A 21,327-nucleotide genomic window follows, 5' to 3' on the forward strand; every position below is an offset into this window, starting at 1 on the left:
GAGCCTTGGGGCTCTGTCTGAGGAAACGGGTTTGGGAGCCGGGCTCTCAGGCTTCCCCTCAGTCCTCTCACCACCACAGGCCATCGGCCGAGGTGCTGAGGTGAACTGTGCCCCAGCCACGCCAGCTCCCATGTGGGGTGATGATGTCCAGTGCTGAGGGCACAGGGTGGGGCCGCATGGTGAGACTAGTGCCCGGCAGGAAGGGCGACCACGGGAGCTTGCTCCCCTCCCTGTGAGGACAGGGCTTCGGACCCCGTCCCCAGTAGGCACCCCGAGCTCAGACGCGCAGACTGGAACACAGACCTGTTGTCTGAGCTGCAGGTCCGGCCACCAGCATTGTGGGAGGAGACCCAGCAGAGAAGGGCGCTAGGGTGGGGGGTGCTGAGGCCGACAGGAGACACTTGGGCACAAACGCGGGCAGGGCTCTCCAGACCTGCCAGGGCCCAGGCAGACAGGCCCAGCCTGGATGCGGGGGGCTCCCGAGAGCTCCGCGCCAGAGCAGCGAGGTGGGGCCCACGTCCCTGCCTCCCGTGGGGCCATGACACAAACAGAGACCAGGCACTGAGGCCGTAGGGGGCTGCGTGACGGCTCACGTATTTATTTCTTTAATCTCAAGAGAAGGATGAGTTCATATTATGGAAACAAAGATAATTTTTTAAAAGTGAAACAAACCCTGAATGTCCTGAAAAGAGGAAGGAAGGAGAAAGTGAGCAGAGGCCAGACAGATGGCTCGCAGCAGAGGGACAGCTGCACGAATTGGGGCCGTTTCCTTGCTCAGCGAAGGGCGCTCAATTCCTAGGTCGTGGTGCCACCACCAAGCGCCAGCATTGCTTAGAAACACTCGTGTCAGAGAAGGTGCCACAGGTCCTCACAGAGAGGGTCTCCTGGGAGGTGACCAACTTCAGACTGCACGTTTCAGAGCAGGATGTGGTACTTGAGGGCCCGGGGCACCCTGTTGATCACCAGCCTCCCGTCGTAACTCAGGGAGGCGAAAAGCCAGGGGTCGGCCGAGGACCAGTCCACGGCGTACACGCTGTCCTCATGCTCCTCGTATGTGGCGATGACGCCGTCCTGGGGGGGCTCCTGACTCCTGCAAGGACCAGAGACGGGCGTGAGAGAGGCGGGGGCCCCGGCTTCTCCTCTGCGTGCTGACGGGGCCACTCCTGCAGCTCGAGAACCCTCACAGAGGACGCGGGAACAAACGGAGCCCACGCCGGCCCCCAGCAACACCTTGTTTCCTCTGGGCCAAGGCGGCAGGTGCTGACACTGATCTATGGGGACTCCGGGGTTGGGGTGACAGGAAAAACACCCACAGGGGACGGAACCAGTGATGTCAAAATGATGAGAAAACCTTGCTTGTGACATCTGAGCAGATGGGACCTTGGGGACCGTCCAGCGCAGCTCCCACCAAGCGGAGGAGTGGCGGGCATGAGTCTGTAGTCCGGACCTGGTTGTGAGATGCCCTCAGTTAGGACACCACCCTTTAGGACTTTCCTCCTCTGGGAAACAGGACCAGATGACACTGTGACACCACGTAAACAAGAAGGGCGCAGCCTCGCAGATCTGCGCTGATGGAGGTCATACCCTAAACCCAGCTGTCCCCAGGGCCAGACCACTCTCAGCCCGGCAGGGACATCTGGGTGGTGTCTTCCCCTCTTGAGAAAGACTTCCACTGAGCGTCCACACGGCCCTGGCACCCGGGGTCCTCTGTGGGAAGGTGCCTCCCCAGACGCGCTGCTCTCTGCCTGGTCTTCAGCTCGCCTCCCACAAGCCCTGATACAGTGGTTTTCAAAAACATGCCCACGGTCCACTGCCGGTCCCCCAGAAATTTACTGCCACTCCACAAAAGAGTGAACCACGCTGACGTTGTGTTAAGATCGTAGAGCCTGTAATCCTCTGGTCTATGATCCCCATAAACATCAGGGAGCAGCACAAAATTTCCGGCAGACCAGCAGCTGAAAGCCACTGCCCTAACCCAGGGCCACAGCCCGGCCTCCCAGGAAGCGGACCCACCAGTGGTCACCTGGTCTTTTTACTGACACCAGGGAAAGTCCATGCTAGCAGGACCACAGGACATTGGGGGGACAGCATGGACTGGTGTCATAGCTCCTGAGCGGGCTGCAGGCCACAAGAGCCCCTTCCTTCCCAACAAGCCTCTCCTCAGCCACCGTGTGGACGGAAGGGTGCTCGTCACTCCCACAGGGGCCAGTGAGGGGCCAAGAGCCGTCTCTTGGCCGAGATGAGATGCAGATGCCAGCGTGGCCGTGAGGAGAGGGCACGGCCACGAGCATTAGGAGCAGCCGCCCAACAGTGATCACGGGGCGATACCAGGGCGATCGTGTCTCGAGACTGTGCTTCCAAGTGAAGAAAGGGGCCAGACGCAGAGTCGGCTCCTGCTCAGGCAGGTTGGGGGCGGGGGCCTCGGACAGACAGCCTGAAGAGTCTCAAACCTGAGCAATAAACCCATCACTGAACTTCCAGGCTCAAACTTCAGCTCGGGTGGGATTTACGCCAGCACCTGCCCCTGCGGCCCTGGGAGCCGGGAGCCTCTGTGGTGCGTCTGGTCCTGCTCACTCACAACGCGAGAAGCACGGTCCACAAGAGGCACCCCCCACACGCACACGGCTGCACGGGACAGCGGCTCCACGGCTCCGCACAGAGGCTGCAGCCCCGGCAGAGACGGCACGCTCCACGCACAAGCAGTGTGGCCAGCAGGCGCCTGGATGCCAGGCTCGCTGTCTCTGGGGCGTGGCCCCCATGTGAGCAGACGGCCCTGAGCAGATGTGCTCGGGCTGGGGAGTAGCGCGTAGGAAAGAGTTTGGGAAAAATACACGACTAAGACAGAGAGGCTGACAACAAGCGCTGAGGTCACACTGGGCATAGTGTCCCGGGGTGAGGACGTGGACAGCCCGGCCTCGGTGGGGGTGGGAGGATCAGTGGCAGCCTCCACCTGCCCCGGCTGCTGAGGCCAACCATCCACGACTCTCGAGGACACGCGGCAGCAAGGGAGGACCCTCAGAACAATGGGTGAGGAACAGTTTGCATCATCACCACAGTTACGGGTCAAGATCAGTGACAGTTACTACCACATGAGAACAAAAACACGGCAACACACACATGTCTGCGCCCCACCAGATGGTGCCAGCCAGCCTGCGCCAGCTCCGCACCCGTCGGTGCTCTCATCTCCAGCATCACACCCCCAGGCCCACCGTGGGGGCCCTACCCATGTGCCGGTGCCACGCGAGGATCACCCCCGCCAGCCCAGAACTCTCACTTGTCCTCTGGACGGCGTTCCTCCGGGTCACTCAGGTCGTCGTCGTCCACCAGGTGTCCAAAGGGCTCAGAGGAGATGGATAGCATGTTGGAGAGGATGACCCGGCTGTCGCTGCTGCCTGTGAGGACAAGCTGGTCATGCGAGTGGTTGTAGCGGACGTTCCACACCCTGCGGAGAGGGGGACGGTACTCTCAGAGCCAGCTCCTGACTAGACGGGGGTCAGGGGTCACCAGGCCACCATCCCAAACTGCCCATCCTGGCGACGGGCACTGTCCACCAGAGGGGAAGGCTTATCTAAAATCGTCTCTTAAATCCCAATAGCGAGATGAGCCCCAGGGCAGGAGGCTGACGGCCCAGGACTGCAGACGGGCCTCTGAGACCCTGAGGAAACCCTAGGCAGCAGCCCAGGACAGTAACCCAGTTCGGGTCACGACTCAGTTTCCCGGACACACACCCAGGAGCTCAGGGAGCTGAGCGTCCACCATGCCAGGCTGCTGCTGGCCCAGATGGGCAGTGGAGAGCACCCAACAGCCCGCACACAAGAGGCATCTCTGCTTACACAGCTGTAACGACAGCCACTTCCTGAGCTGTGCACACACAGCATGTATACACATGCACACACCACTCGACACCTACTTTCTCTGCTCAGCCGGAGCGCCCTGTGGTCTAGGTCCTGACAGCTTCAGAGGAGAGAGCCCAGGCACGCTACATGCCGTGCACACCCCACCCACCCCATCACACGGACCATCTCCCTGCACGGGCCCCCTCCAGATGCAAACAGTGCACATGAACACCTGTGCACGTCGTTCCCGCACACTGGAACCAGCACCATTTCCATAGAATACAGAGACTAGTGTTCCTTGTCCTCCCCACACATGTAAATCAGAAACATTCCAATTTGGAATTAGCATTCCTTTAGAAAAAATAAAATTGGGCTGATTGATTCACAGCGCACAAGCCGGGCTGGCTGGTGCCATTCCCAATGGGGAAGTCATCAGGGAAAATGACGATACAGGCCCCCCTCCCATCTGGGCCAGCACAAGCCTCTACCAGTGGGAGTGCTCCTCCAGGGTCTTCACGGGCTCAGTGACGTTGCGGGTGTCCCAGAACTTAACCTTGCAGTCATCCCCGCAGCTCGCCAGGTAGTACTGCTTGTTGGGGTTGAAGTCTAGGTCACGCACCAGCTGCCCGTGGGCGTTCTCGATGCAGTAGATCTGACTGAGGGGGCAAGAAGCAGGGTGTCACGTGGGTGGGGGCCCCTGACCCGCACCGCCCTGTCCTCCCCTCCAGCACCCCCAGGCTGTCGGCCTGGGGCTCCTGCTCCATGAGGCTGGCCACACCCCACGAGGCTGCGGACAGCAGGGAGCCTGGCAGCCACCTCACCGCCCCCGCACGGTGACACAGGCTATTGACATGACACTGTCCCCTCAGAGTGAGAGTGGCCAGGGGCCTGCGACGGCAGCAGAGAGGCGCAGACGGGCTCCGGGGGAACGGACACCTCAAGAAGGGTAGCGCAAGAAAAGGAGTCAGGAAGGGACAGGCAGGCGGAGCAGACAAACCACTGTTGTGTTGGGAGAGAGAGAGGATGAGCGAGGGAGGGTCACAGACGCGAGGTCCCCACAGGCTGCAGCAGGGCTGCCCGTCCCCACTCATACCCCAGGCTCCAATGCTGCAGGCGCCCGCAACAGGGCCAGTGCTGTCACAGCTCTACACCCAGGAGCCATGGCGGGGACACGCATGTGCGCACACACACGGGCACACAGGCACACACGCTTGCACATGCCTGAATCCCTGACTCCCACTGCTCCAGGCTGCTCTTCGCAGGGCCTCTGACGTCACAACCCCAAACAGCGGACCAGCTGGTGGGTGAAGTGGGGCACCTCCCGTGCCCAGTCAGCACGGGGCGAGGTCTTTGCTGGGCCTGCGGCCAGGCCTGTCCTGCACATTACTCCTGTCCACACCACCTGCTCCACCTCCAACCCCAGCAGTAGCCTCCTCTGTCGGACATCATGCATTCCTTCATTCCCGGCTTCTGTGAAGGAGGGTACACCAGGGAGCTCCCTCCTGGCTGCCGTCTTCTGCGCAGCTGCCGACTACCTCTGGAGGCATCATGTCCGCCTCTTCTTCAGGGCAGCGAGCTCCACCCCTTTCACCTTGTCCTCCAGGGAAGGTTTCCAACCCTAAGCCACTCTGTGTCCTGCACCTTCCCAATATGCTGATATTCTTTCCTAAAATAAGACACCCTAGCCTGACTGGTGGTGGCGCAGTAGATAGAGCATTGACCTGAGACACTGAGCACCCAGGTTTGAAACCCCGAGGTCACCAGCTTGAGCATGGGATCATAGACATAACCCCATGGTCGCTGGCTTGAGCAAGGGGTTACTCGGTCTGCTGTAGCCCCCAGGTCAAGGCACATATGAGAAAGCAATCAATAAACAACTAAGGTGCCACAACAAAGAATTGATGCTTCTCATCTTTCTCCCTTCCTGTTTCTCTCACTCTTAGAAAAAATAAAAAAATTAAAAGAAGGACAGGAAATGTCTAAAATTAAAAACCTGGGGCTGGGTGGACAGTTATAGGTGCACGACATTTACTGGGGTTTCCTGCATGCTGTGGTGACACTGGTTTTAGCACAAAGCTCAACACGTGTACAAGCAGCACAGGGAGCCCCTGGCTCAGGAAGAACCAAATCGGATTGCAGAAGCAACGGTCCAGGAGAGAAGCCAGGTGTCCCCTTCACTGCTCATCATCCCAAAGAGCTAATGGGGTAGAGCAAGAGCCGTGGGAGGTCACCCCAAAGCCAGGCCTGTCGGGTTAGCTAGGGTCTGTAATGTCGCTCTACAAGCTTCAGGCCTCAGACACCAACAGTCTGCACCTCCTTCAAAGGACGCCCACTGAGGAGACTCCCGGCCTGGAGATGTGGGCACCAGGCGCTCTCCATGGCCTAAGCCACGGCTCCCACTCCAGAAGCCGACGCCTGTGGACAGACGTGCACAGCCTGCAGGGGGCACTGACTGGTCACCGGCCTGAGTTAGCAGAGGGGTCGTGGAACTCAAAGCTGTGTCCGTACCCTGGACGGCCACACAAGTCACTCTGTGATACTGTCTTAGCCGCTCAGTGATGGATTACGGGGTGCTAAGGGATGACTGCAGCTCACAGAGGCTGGCGCAGCCCCGTTGCCATGACAGCAGACAAGCACACCAACACCTCTAACCCGTGGAACCACAGCCGGAACAGAAAGTGCTGCGATCTGCTCCATCGGCATCGCCACCGCTGCGCGGGGTGACAGAAACGACAGGCTCTGGCTCCCCAACGGGCACAGATGTGGCTGCAGACAGCTCCACACCCTGAACCAGGGACCACGACCAACAACGTGTGGGTGCAGCTAGAGCCCGACTTCACTCTCCTCACAGATGGACAGCTCTGATGGCGGGCACGGAGGGTCCTCGGCCACGAACAGGCTGGTACACGTGCACGAGCACAAACAACACAGGCCACCGGGCCGGCCACGTGCTCCCAGATACACCCGGCTCAGGCGGCCCTCGCGGTGGGGAGGGCAGAGGGAGGATGAGGCACCCGGGGCACCCTGGGCATGCCCATCACTGACCTCATGCTCCGTGTGTCCCAGCCACGGACGGTGCTGTCGTTGGCTGTGGCTACCTGGGTGCAGCTGTGGTGTGGACTCCAGCGCCCCACGGTGAAACGCAGCTGCCCCTTCCCCTCCAGCGACACCGAGCTGGCCAGCTGCCAAGGGAAGAAGACAGGACAGGGATGTGAGGTCTTCGCAGAAAACGCCAGAGGCCGCCCTGTGCCCACAGGACCACAGGGAAAATAACCACTAAGAACAATTGGGGAGCCCTGTCTTTGTCTCCTTCCCTTAAAAGGCAAGAATGCTTCGACTTTATTTGGGAAAAACTGTAAAACTAAGCACTGCAAAAAATAGAAAGCATATTAATAGACCCGCCATTAAACAGGATGCGCAGAGTGTGATTAGAGATAATCGGCACCAACATGCAGGAACAATGCAGAATAAACATCTGGCTGCCCCATAGACAGATGCGAAGCCAGTGCCATCCACGCGGCCAAGGCCAGATGCAGAAGGACACCAGCTGCGGCCTCATCACATGTGGAGTGCGTGCCCCTCCCCCTCCGCAGTAAGGGTCCCTAAAGCTGTAACGCAGAGGTGAGTTACACCTAGGCAGGTAATGATAACAGCCTCTGGCCTCCGAGAGACACCCACCGCGGCTGCCATTGGGCTGAAACGCCCACCATCTGAAGGCAAGGGGCCAGGTTGGAGCCAGGGGAGGGCTCTCCCTCACACATCTCTCCCCTCCCACCTGCCCTTCTGCACGGAAGTATCACACTGGCTACATCGTCTCTGCAATTTGGAACTGAATGCCTGTGCACACAGTGACTTCTAAAAGCAAGAGTGCACGTGGGCCAGCGTCTCGAGCACGCCCTGTGCCACATATCCCCAGGGCACACTGTCACTTCCTCACTGAACACTAGCCTTGCTCTGAGAACACCTGAGTAGACCTGGAGGCAGGCCCCCCACATCTGGAGAGAGACCCAGGGGGGCCGGCAGTTGTAACCGGGGCACTGTGCATCCCCGACTACTGGGTGCCACAGCCTCACCTCAGTGCGTCATCAGGGACCGCAGCTTGGTGCAGTGCAAGTGTTCAGACGTGAGACGGGTAGGCTGAGATGGCACAGGAGCAAGTGGTCAGCATAAGGGGATTTGACCACCAATGGGGAAACACCCACCTCCTCCTTAGGAGGCTGGCCCCGTTAAGAAACATAATAGGGGTGACACAGCCATGGCAGCAGAAGCCACCCACGCAGAACACACTGACCAGTCCAGCGGAGAAAACTCTCGTCTTTCTGAACTTGTCTCAGAAAATCTTTCTCATCCAACATCATCCACTCATCCATCCATCATCCACCCATCCAACTATCCATCCATCCAACCATCCATCATCATCCAACCATCCATCATCATCCATCCATCCATCCATCATCCATTTATCCATCCATCATCCACCCATCACCCATCCACCCATCCATCCATCCATCCACCATCACCCATCCATCCATCCATCCACCCACCCATCCATCCATCCATCCATTCATCCACCCACCCACCCATCATCCATCCACCCACCCACCCATCATCCATCCATCATCCATCCACCCACCCATCCATCATCCATCCATCATCCATCACCCACCCACCCATCATCCATCCATCCATCATCCATTCATCCATCTATCCATCCATCCATCATCCATTTATCCATCCATCATCTACCCATCCACCCATCCATCCATCCATCCACCCATCCATCCATCCACCATCACCCATCCATCCATCCACCCATCCATCCATCCACCCATACACCCACCCCTCCATCCATCCACCCACCCATCCACCCACCCACCCATCAATCCATCCATCCATCCACCCATCACCCATCCATCCATCCATCCATCATCCATCCATCCATCCATCATCCATCCACCCCTCCACCCACCCCTCCACCCCTCCATCCACCCATCATCCATCACCTACCCACCCATCCATCCATCCACCATCCATCCATCCATCCATCCATCATCCACCCACCCCTCCATCCACCCACCCATCCACCCACCCCTCCATCCATTTATCCATCCATCATCTACCCATCCACTCACCCATCCATCCATCCACCCATCACCAATCCATCCATCCATCCATCCATCACCCATCCATCCATCCATCCACCCATCCATCATCCAACTATCCACCCACCCATCCATCCATCATCCATCCATCCATCATCCATCCATCCATCCATCATCCATCCACCCATCCATCCATCTATCATCCATCCATCCATCCATCCATCATCCATCCATCCACCCACCCACCCATCATCCATCCATCCGTCATCCATCCATCCATCTATCCACCCATCCATCTATCCATCCATCCATCATCCATTTATCCATCCATCATCTACCCATCCACCCACCCATCCATCCATCCATCCATCCACCCATCACCAATCCATCCATCCATCCACCATCACCCATCCATCCATCCATCCACCCATCCATCCATCATCCATCCATCCACCCATCATCCATCATCCACCCACCCATCCACCCACCCCTCCATCCACCCACCCCTCCACCCACTCCTCCATCCATCCATCCATCCATCAACCCATCATCCATCCATCCACCCACCCCTCCATCCATCATCCATCCATCCATCATCCATCCATTCATCCATCCATCCATCCATCCATCCATCATCCATCCACCCATCCATCCATCCATCATCCATCCATCCATCCATCATCCATCCATCCACCCACCCACCCATCATCCATCCATCCATCATCCATCCATCCATCTATCCACCCATCCATCTATCCATCCATCCATCATCCATTTATTCATCCATCATCTACCCATCCACCCACCCATCCATCCATCCATCCATCCACCCATCACCAATCCATCCATCCATCCATCCATCCACCATCACCCATCCATCCATCATCCATCATCCACCCATCCATCCATCATCCATCATCCACCCACCCATCCACCCACCCCTCCATCCACCCACCCATTCACCCACCCCTCCATCCACCCATCCATCTATCATCCATCATCCACCCACCCATCCACCCACCCCTCCATCCACCCACCCATTCACCCACCCCTCCATCCATCCATCCATCCACCCATCATCCATCCATCCATCCATCCACCCACCCATCCACCCACCCCTCCATCCATCCATCCATCCATCCACCCATCATCCATCCATCCATCCATCCACCCATCATCCATCCATCCATCCATCCATCCATCCATCCATCATCCATCACCCACCCAACCATCATCCATCCATCCATCCATCTATCCATCCATCCATCATCCATTTATCCATCCACCATCACCCATCCATCCATCCATCCACCCATCCATCCATCCACCCATACACCCACCCCTCCATCCATCCACCCACCCATCCACCCACCCACCCATCCATCCATCCATCCATCCACCCATCACCCATCCATCCATCCATCCATCATCCATCCATCCATCCATCATCCATCCACCCCTCCACCCACCCCTCCACCCCTCCATCCACCCATCCACCCACCCATCATCCATCACCTACCCACCCATCCATCCATCCACCATCCATCCATCCATCCATCCATCATCCACCCACCCCTCCATCCACCCACCCACCCACCCACCCCTCCATCCATTTATCCATCCATCATCTACCCATCCACCCACCCATCCATCCATCCACCCATCACCAATCCATCCATCCATCCATCCACCATCACCCATCCATCCATCCATCCACCCATCCATCATCCATCTATCCACCCACCCATCCATCCATCATCCATCCATCCATCATCCATCCATCCATCCATCCATCATCCATCCACCCATCCATCCATCTATCATCCATCCATCCATCCATCATCCATCCATCCACCCACCCACCCATCATCCATCCATCCGTCATCCATCCATCCATCTATCCACCCATCCATCTATCCATCCATCCATCATCCATTTATCCATCCATCATCTACCCATCCACCCACCCATCCATCCATCCATCCATCCACCCATCACCAATCCATCCATCCATCCATCCATCCATCCATCCACCATCACCCATCCATCCATCCATCCACCCATCCATCCATCATCCATCCATCCACCCATCATCCATCATCCACCCACCCCTCCATCCACCCACCCATTCACCCACTCCTCCATCCATCCATCCATCCATCCACCCATCATCCATCCATCCACCCACCCCTCCATCCATCATCCATCCATCCATCATCCATCCATTCATCCATCCATCCATCCATCCATCCATCATCCATCCACCCATCCATCCATCCATCATCCATCCATCCATCCATCATCCATCCATCCACCCACCCACCCATCATCCATCCATCCATCATCCATCCATCCATCTATCCACCCATCCATCTATCCATCCATCCATCATCCATTTATTCATCCATCATCTACCCATCCACCCACCCATCCATCCATCCATCCATCCACCCATCACCAATCCATCCATCCATCCATCCATCCACCATCACCCATCCATCCATCATCCATCATCCACCCATCCATCCATCATCCATCATCCACCCACCCATCCACCCACCCCTCCATCCACCCACCCATTCACCCACCCCTCCATCCACCCATCCATCTATCATCCATCATCCACCCACCCATCCACCCACCCCTCCATCCACCCACCCATTCACCCACCCCTCCATCCATCCATCCATCCACCCATCATCCATCCATCCATCCATCCATCCACCCACCCATCCACCCACCCCTCCATCCATCCATCCATCCATCCACCCATCATCCATCCATCCATCCATCTATCCAACCATCATCCATCCATCCATCCATCCATCCATCCATCATCCATCACCCACCCACCCATCATCCATCCATCCATCATCCATCCATCCATCTATCCATCCATCCATCATCCATTTATCCATCCACCATCACCCATCCATCCATCCATCCACCCATCCATCCATCCACCCATCCACCCACCCCTCCATCCATCCACCCACCCATCCACCCACCCACCCATCCATCCATCCATCCATCCATCCACCCATCACCCATCCATCCATCCATCCATCATCCATCCATCCATCCATCATCCATCCACCCCTCCACCCACCCCTCCACCCCTCCATCCACCCATCCACCCACCCATCATCCATCACCTACCCACCCATCCATCCATCCACCATCCATCCATCCATCCATCCATCATCCACCCACCCCTCCATCCACCCACCCATCCACCCACCCCTCCATCCATTTATCCATCCATCATCTACCCATCCACCCACCCATCCATCCATCCACCCATCACCAATCCATCCATCCATCCATCCACCATCACCCATCCATCCATCCATCCACCCATCCATCATCCATCTATCCACCCACCCATCCATCCATCATCCATCCATCCATCATCCATCCATCCATCCATCATCCATCCACCCATCCATCCATCTATCATCCATCCATCCATCCATCATCCATCCATCCACCCACCCACCCATCATCCATCCATCCGTCATCCATCCATCCATCTATCCACCCATCCATCTATCCATCCATCCATCATCCATTTATCCATCCATCATCTACCCATCCACCCACCCCTCCATCCACCCACCCCTCCATCCACCCACCCATTCACCCACTCCTCCATCCATCCATCCATCCATCCACCCATCATCCATCCATCCACCCACCCCTCCATCCATCATCCATCCATCCATCATCCATCCATTCATCCATCCATCCATCCATCATCCATCCACCCATCCATCCATCCATCATCCATCCATCCATCCATCATCCATCCATCCACCCACCCACCCATCATCCATCCATCCATCTATCCATCCATCCATCATCCATTTATCCATCCATCATCTACCCATCCACCCACCCATCCATCCATCCATCCATCCACCCATCACCAATCCATCCATCCATCCATCCATCCATCCACCATCACCCATCCATCCATCCATCCACCCATCCATCCATCATCCATCCATCCACCCATCATCCATCATCCACCCACCCATCCACCCACCCCTCCATCCACCCACCCCTCCATCCACCCACCCATTCACCCACTCCTCCATCCATCCATCCATCCATCCACCCATCATCCATCCATCCACCCACCCCTCCATCCATCATCCATCCATCCATCATCCATCCATTCATCCATCCATCCATCCATCATCCATCCACCCATCCATCCATCCATCATCCATCCATCCATCCATCATCCATCCATCCACCCACCCACCCATCATCCATCCATCCATCATCCATCCATCCATCTATCCACCCATCCATCTATCCATCCATCATCCATTTATCCATCCATCATCTACCCATCCACCCACCCATCCATCCATCCATCCATCCATCCACCCATCACCAATCCATCCATCCATCCATCCATCCACCATCACCCATCCATCCATCATCCATCCATCCACCCATCCATCCATCATCCATCATCCACCCACCCATCCACCCACCCCTCCATCCACCCACCCATTCACCCACCCCTCCATCCACCCATCCATCTATCATCCATCATCCACCCACCCATCCACCCACCCCTCCATCCACCCACCCATTCACCCACCCCTCCATCCATCCATCCATCCATCCACCCATCATCCATCCATCCATCCATCCACCCACCCATCCACCCACCCCGCCATCCATCCATCCATCCATCCATCCACCCATCATCCATCCATCCATCCATCCATCCACCCATCATCCATCCATCCATCCATCCATCCATCATCCATCCACCCATCCACCCAACCACCCACCCCTCCCTCTACCTGTCCACTCACCAGCATCTATCTAGCACTTGCCATGCACTGCACTACGGGGGAACGTTGTCCTCATGTAACAACCACTTTACAGATGTAGACACTGAGGCTTGGGCAGGTGAAGAAGCTTGCCCAAAATCACACTGTGAGAGGGCAGCAGAAACAGGATGCGGTTCTGAAGCTCGGGTGCTGTTCCAAGCCCCAGAAGATAAGTGGACTCAGTGTCTCCCTCCCGTGTCTCATGTCCTTGGTGCCCCCTTTGCCTCGGCCACAGACACACGCCTGCCCCAGCCTGTGCCAGCAGAACCTGAAAATGTACATTAAAGACACGCCTGTGTACTGTTGCCCTTGCTGGGTAATGACCCACAAAGAGCTGAGGCTATATCGGTGCTCAAAGCGCCACCACAGGTCCCCTCCTCAGCCTTCTGCATGGCAGCCACTCACCCTGGTGCCCCGGCTGTGGCCCCAGCAGCCCAACCCACACATAGCTTAGTTTTTAAAATGCAAAATCTTTTCTTCAGTCTTTCTGAGAGCTTGGGAAACAGCACGCACTGGCTAGACACCCCCTGTAAGTGTTGATCATTTTTTCCAAGATCTAACCAGGAGATTAAGAAATACTAGTTGTCTTTAGTATTTATAAAACCAAAAGCTATGTATAGTTATTATGCCACGAAACTAAGATTTTAAATGTATATAATTACTAATTCCATACTGCCTTTAAAATCATGGCTTATTTTGAAAACACAAACATCCTGAGACATAATCTGAAATGGCTGTTCCCCAAAAGCCGCGGTCCTAAGTGTCCTATGATCCGAGTGACGGAGAGGCTGCTCAGACGTTCTAGGAGGTCTTCCTGCGAGTCTCACAGGAAACCAGTCTCCATGGAGCTCTGACGGTGTCCCCAGGAGCTGGTTTCATGAAGCTGGTGACTGCGCCTACTCCCTACATTTCCTCCAGGTCACCTTGGCTATTTCCAGAAATCAAACCTGCCCTCAAAGGACAAAACGTCAGTGACCAATCGAGGTTCTGAAATGCTGACCCACAAGCTCCGGGACCTGGGGGTGCAGGGCCTCAGCGACGCCTCCATGGGGGGCGGGTGGGATGGAACCATGTCACCTTCAGAGAATCCCTGGCTTTCCTGAGCGTCACTGTTCACATGATCCAGTGCCTGCGTCATTCTTTACAGGGACAAGTTCCAAACCAGTGAGGAGGGCCGACTGGCTGACTCCACCGTGAGCCAGTTACACGTGTACAGGGCACGCTGTGGATGTTGTGGGGAGCCCTGTGACTGTCCTCGTCAGCACTGGTGCCCTGCACTGAGTGACGACACATTCGGGACCAGCCCTGGAGTGATAGGACTCTGCTCTCAAATTAGACAGTGAGAGGCTGGTCACGTTCTCCAGGATCCTCAGACACGGTGCAGCGGGAGACAGGGACACTCACGTCCACTCAGGTCCACAGATGTGACATGTCCCGCCCCATAGGGGACATTGGTCACCAGGGCAGGAGGGGTATGGGATTCGCCATAACTTCCCTTCCGCTCAGCAACAAGCTGAAAACTGCTCCAAAAAATAAAGTTTACTAAGAAACGAAAAACCTTTTGCTCTGCAAAGGGCCCTGCTGAGAGAACTGACAGACAAGAGGAAGGGCGAAGGGGTCAGCACACTACTGCACGCCCAGGAGCAGGGACACAGGAACGGGGTGTCCCCTCTTTGGGGGCACGACTTGCACCATGTCCTCTCATCTGGCTCCACCACGTGTGAGGGAAGCCAGGTAGTGTCATCACACAGAAGGGCCGGCATGTCCCTGAGATGATGAGGACAATGCAGGAGGCAGACAAGAGAATGGCACCAGGTGAGCCCATGCGCTGCACCAGGACCGCCGGCAAAGAGCAGGCCACATGCGACCCAGCCTGCCAGGCTCGGGCTGTAGGTTCTGGACACGAAGCCTCTCGAGCCTCTCCCTCCTCTGAGCCATGCCCCAAAGGCCCCCTGAAGGCAGGTTGGCTTCCAGCCCGCACAGCAAGCACGGCTCCCATTAGGCCCAGCAGCAGGTAAGGGCGCTGCCCTCCACCCCACGCACGTGCCTGTCATCCTCCTGTGGTGCCATCTAAATCCGGGTTAGAAAATTGGTAAAACGCCTGATTGGTGGTGGTGCAGTGGATAGAGTGTCAACTTGGGACACTGATCATGAGCCCAAGGTCGCTGGCTTGAGCAAGGGCTTACCCACTCTGCTGTAGTGCCTCCCCCCCCCCCCCCGTCAAGGCACATATGATCAGTGAACAACTGAGGTGCCGCAACGAAGAATTGATGCTTCTCGTCTCTCTCCCTTCCTGTCTGTGTCTCTCTCAAAAAAAAAAAAAAAAAAAAAAAATCTAAAAGCACATGTGCCCTTGAAGTCCATTCTCTCCCTTCAAAGGAGCATCCCTGCATGTAACGGCCTCCCGTGACATCAAGCAAGTGACACGCAGGAGTTGCCTTGGGAAGCTCCCATGCTGATGCGTGGGCAGGGAGGGGAGCAGGCCCCATGGCCACCTGGCTCCCTGTGGTTCCACTGCTCGTCACACCTGGAAAGGAGCTGTTTACTTCCACAACCAGTGAACGCTGTCAGGGCCCAGATGAATGAGCACCAATCAAAAACGGGGGGTGGGGGGCACCCCCCGGCCTTCACTGGGGCCCGGACCCCGCGGATGCCACCCTCAGGCCTCCCCTGGGCGCTCGCTAATGATTATAAATGGCAAAGAAGCCCTGGTTTAATTGCGAAGGGTAATCATGCAGCAAGCCTGAGATTAGATTCACCACACAGGGCAATATCCGCAAACAATGAAACAAAATTGAGGAGCTACGTGTGAAGGCGGCCAGATCGACCAGAGGGTCTGGGTATTAAACACCGCAGCCGAGGGTCGCAGTGATACTGAAAGAGCGCTGACAGCAGATGACAGAGGGGCCATGGTCACAGGACGTGTCTCTGCAGAAAGGGAGTTATAGGCTAACCTACCCAGTGTAGAACAGCGTGCCTGAGGACGGGGGCCTGACTGTGTGCACGGCTGGATTCCAGGGCGGCTGCAGAGCTAGTGTGGGGGTGGCCGCTGAGCCTCAGCCCCGTGAGGCTGGGGGTCACCTGCTCCTGGACCGCCTCGGGCTAGGAGTGCTCAGCTCAGGGCTGCACTCACACCCGCCAGCTCTGCAGCTGGGATGCCCCTGCTGTCTGTCTCCCAGCTGCCCTTCCTGGGAGCCCGACTGAGACAGCGCAATAGGGGGCGACGGACAGGCCCTAAGCTCCTTGACTCCAACTCTGACCTAGACTCCCCTGCAAGCAAGCCCCCTGGGAGGCAGGGCATTGGGCATGTTTCTGCCCCAGGCCTGTGGGGCCACAGGAACAAGCGGAGGCCCTGGGTTTCCTTCAGGTGTCATCATCCTAAACTGAGGGTGAAATTTGTCTCGTACCCCACGATAGACAGAGATGTCTCGGTCTGCTGTACCCCCGGTCAAGGCATATAAAAAAAGACAGAGATGTGTTTTTTTAAAGATTGTAATAAAATTAGCAGGTTCTCCCCCAAATACTATTTACACGTACATACGCAGGACGACTGTTAATTTCACACCCAACGCTGCAAGACTCCCTTCTGACCATGAGGATTTTAAAACTTGATCGACCCTTTGTATTTTAGAAAGTCTGATGTGCTGTCATATATTGCGAAGGGTGAGTCATTCCTGAGGCGGCCTCTCAGCCCGGGGGTGAAGAAAGGGTTTATCAACACTGTGAGACTACTGAGGGCAGAGTCACTAAGCATCACAGCTTAGACACACAGGGGACATGCCCCGTGGGGGGCTGCCACCCTCGTCCCCTGACTTCCTGCAGCTGCCTGACCCTCCAAGGCCAGGAGAGTGATAACAGTTGTCTTCTCAAATTCCTTGAGTTTTCTCTCTAAAGTTATTATTTTGACACAAACAAATGCAGAAAAATTATGAATTCATATAAAAATCACATTTTACAAGAGGAAATTTTAAGAAATAAAATGCGAAAAAAAAAATACACACACACACACACACACACACACATATCAAGCGGTAGAATGTTCCCTCTACAGAAGATGAAGTATTTGAAGCAATGACTCCTGGAAAGAAAATTAGTCCCCTGAGGTTGCCAGCTTGAGCACAGGATCACCAGCTTCAGCGTGGGATCATAGACATGACCCCAAGGTCGCTGGTTTGAGTAAGTGGTCACTCGGTCTGCTGTACCCCCGGTCAAGGCATATATGATAAAGCAGTCAATGAACAACTAAGGTGCCGCAACAGAGAATTGATGCTTCTTATCTCTCTCCTTTCCTGTCTGTCTGTCCCTGTCTCACTAAAGAAAAAAGAAGAAAAAAAAAAAACTGGTCCCAAGGGCAGTGGGTCCTGACGGTGAAGGTCTGTGGAGCAGGCCCTGTCACAGATGACATCACCCTCTGGTCAGGGGAGTGAGGACCAGCCACCTCGTCCTTGCCGATGGGAGACTGAAGGTGACGTGTGGGTACCTGGCTAATGGGAGGTTGAAGCGGCCCCAGCACATCCAGAGGCCCCACGGCACATGCACAGGGACAGCTGACATGGGGACTGTGCACATGTGGGAAGGACAGGAAGGCCAGCTGAGAGGCCGGGGCGGGTCGAGTGTCCCTGTCACAGCGCACACAGAGCCACAAGCGAAGCGGTCCACACCGGGGAGTCAGGAGTCAGCACCCAGCACCCGACGGTGCCGATCATGCCACCTGACTACGCACTTGGGCCAGAGCGACTGTGGACGTCCCCCTGCCTCCTGTGGGTAACTGATGACAAGGGGAGCTCAGCCACTGTTCGGGGCTGTGTCCTGTCTTCCCTGTGGCCTGAGGCCCAGTGCCTTGTGGCTTTCACGCGGTGCAGCTGATCACTCAATTCTTTGATTGATTTTTCAATCCGTTCATTAATCATTTCATAATTAAGGTCAAAATTCCAAACACACAGGAATCAAGACATGTATCATTAATTCAGCCACAAGGTCCAATTAGAAGAGTACAAAGGTGGAAAAGAGCCCGTTACTTACCACGGCCCGGCTGCCGCTAGGCTGCAGGTCCCACAGCAGCAGGTGGTTGTCCGCCAGTGAGACAACTCTCCTCCCGTCGCCTGTGGGCTCCCACACGACACTGCAGAGAGGAGGGACAAATGTCAGCATGCGCAGTGGGCCAGCAGGCCTCGTCCTCGCCGTCACGTGGGCAGGGCTGACCCAGAACAGACGGCTCAGTGCGTCGGCACCTGTGGTCTCTGTGCTGGGGAGAGATGTCTGTGTCCTTTGCTGGTTCACTTGCTGTCAGGACAAAGGTCTTAGGGGGGTCAGGTGAGAGGAGGTGTGGCCCATGACCGGACAGGAGCCTTGTGAGGACGGGCCGCCCATGAGAGTCCTCGTTCCGCTCCCACCATGTGATCACATAGCCACAGGCACCATCTGTCCACCAGGGCATGCCCGCGGCAGAGGACGTGTGCCCGTGCTGGCCGGAACTGTGAAATAACTGTTTCTGCTACTTGGGTCCCGAGCCCAGCCGAGGCGTGTGCTGTGCCCGCCGAGCTGGCTGAGACCCTCACCGACGTGTCCTCCCAGTGGCTGACTGGACCGAGAGCTGAGCTCTTCTGGCCAATGAGATGGGAAGGGGCCTGGGGCTGGTCGGACGAAGGCACAGACAGATGTCGGTTTAGGACAGGATGCCACACCTTCCGTAACAGTCCCCTCGGCCAATTAGCCAGATGGATGCCAAAGCCTGTTACGTAATTACAAAGCAAAGTTGACAGCTTGCAGGTCACCCACATCTTTCCATATTTAATGACACCCAAACATGGATCTTGGATACCTTCTCTGGAGCCATGAACACTGGACTACGGTTCTCCCACCCAGCCGGGCTCAAGGATATGGAGGGCAGACCCAAATTATTAAAATGCTTTTAGTCCCCACAGTGACTGGCGACATTTGCGGTACACGGCACTTAAGGAACCCTTGCTCATGAATTTGAAGGAGTGAGGAACTCCACATGAGAGTGGAGACACACGTTAAAAAAGAGACCATCTTAAAGTACATTCAGTTAACTGTTCGTACATGAGAGTTTGGAAAACGGCCAACAGCCTCTATGTGAGAAAAAGCCTGAAAGGCCTCAGAACAAGCAAATCCATGCCCTAAAGCACACGCTCTCTTTCCATTCTAAACCCGTGTCTGTCTCGCAAGCCCTCGCTCACAAGTGTCCTTTCCTTCCGATGTGCTCACAGTCTAACTCGTTTGGTCACCTGACTCCTTGTCTACCAGAGAAACGACTGTGGGTTATGAGAGAGGCTGCTTCATGCAGGGACATGGGGACTGGGGATGGGGTGAGCTGTGCAGACTGGTCACACAAGGGCTGAAGAGAGGGAGGGAGAGAGAGAGGGAGGGAGGGAAGTGGGAGAGAAGGAGGGAAAGAGGGAGGGAAGGAGGGAGGGAGGGAGGGAGGGAGAAACAGAGAAAAGGAGGGAGAGAGGGAGAGAGAAAGGGAGGGAAGGATGGAGGGAGGGTGGGTTCGGGTTCCTGGTCTGGGGTTTCTGGCAGAAGGGAGTCTGCGATGGCCTGTGTTGGGTTTCCGTTCGCAAGCAGGACCTGGACACGCTGTGGTTCATGTTCAGTGAGCGCTAATTAAAAATGAGCAAATATCCTGCCTGGCCTGTGGTGGCGCAGTGTATAGAGCGCTGACCTGGAACACTGAGGTCCCTGGTTTGAAACCCTGAGTTCACCTGGTCAAGACACATTTAATAAGCAACCAATGAACAGCTAGAGTAAAGCAACTACTTCCCCACCCCCTCTTCTCTTCGTAAATTCAATAATTAAAATCTTTTTAAAAATTTAACAAAATATCGGAGACCTGAAGATGGCAGCGGAGTAGGCAGATGCACAGACTCCCAGCTCACACCATCGAACTGGATTATAAACTAATTTATGAACAACCAGCGTGAAAAATCAAATCTGGACTACAAGAACAGCTCTCAAAAACCAAGGAGCAAAGAAGAAGCCACAACAAACCTGGTAGGGAGTGCCTGAATTTCCCCTGCTTACAGTAACAGAGGTGAGGGGTGAGGCTGGGCTCTCACTCCAAGGAAAAGAGCAGTAAATACTGCTCACAGCCACTTGCCTGGCGACCAGGGATTGAGGTGTGTTGAAAGGGCATACTTGTCTTCCAAAAAGAAAGGAGAGAGAGAGAGAGAGACGGATGGTGAGGGGGAGAGGAATATAGGTGATGACATGAAAAGCTGACTCATTCAGTGCTGGAGGCGGCCATAACTGGGGGAGGGGCTGATCCTTCCACAAAGCAAAATACAAAAGTACCTCCAGGTCACAGAGGTACAGACATCTCTCCAGCTCCAATCAGCACAACAAGACACAGCTGAAAACAAGAAGTGGGGAGGAGGGGCTGTAACTCAGGTCTCCATGGAGATCTGAGATACACCTCCCCCTACTGAAGCTGAGAAAGCAACCTGCCTCCAGAGAGATTAACTGGCAGAAGAAGAAGGACTTCAGAGCCTCAGGTCACACCCACCACATTCC

The 21,327-nt window shown here is 55.8% G+C and overlaps 1 protein-coding gene across 3 annotated transcripts in view; it reads right to left on the minus strand.

Moving 5' to 3' along the window:
• Positions 1–571: 571 nt before the first annotated feature.
• Positions 572–21,327, minus strand: part of EIPR1 (EARP complex and GARP complex interacting protein 1) — an 83,022-nt gene continuing 62,266 nt past the window's right edge. For all 3 annotated transcript variants that reach the window (XM_066385815.1, XM_066385816.1, XM_066385818.1), the window contains 5 exons: positions 18,817–18,916; positions 6,882–7,018; positions 4,325–4,492; positions 3,275–3,442; positions 572–1,090 (listed from right to left, as the gene is read on the minus strand). In XM_066385815.1, the coding sequence (XP_066241912.1) occupies positions 916–1,090; positions 3,275–3,442; positions 4,325–4,492; positions 6,882–7,018; positions 18,817–18,916 (748 nt within the window). In that variant the 3' untranslated portion in view covers positions 572–915. The remainder of the gene's footprint in view (positions 1,091–3,274; positions 3,443–4,324; positions 4,493–6,881; positions 7,019–18,816; positions 18,917–21,327) is intronic.

The sequence above is a fragment of the Saccopteryx leptura genome, chromosome 5 (assembly GCF_036850995.1).
Source record: "Saccopteryx leptura isolate mSacLep1 chromosome 5, mSacLep1_pri_phased_curated, whole genome shotgun sequence".
NCBI lineage: Eukaryota > Metazoa > Chordata > Mammalia > Chiroptera > Emballonuridae > Saccopteryx > Saccopteryx leptura.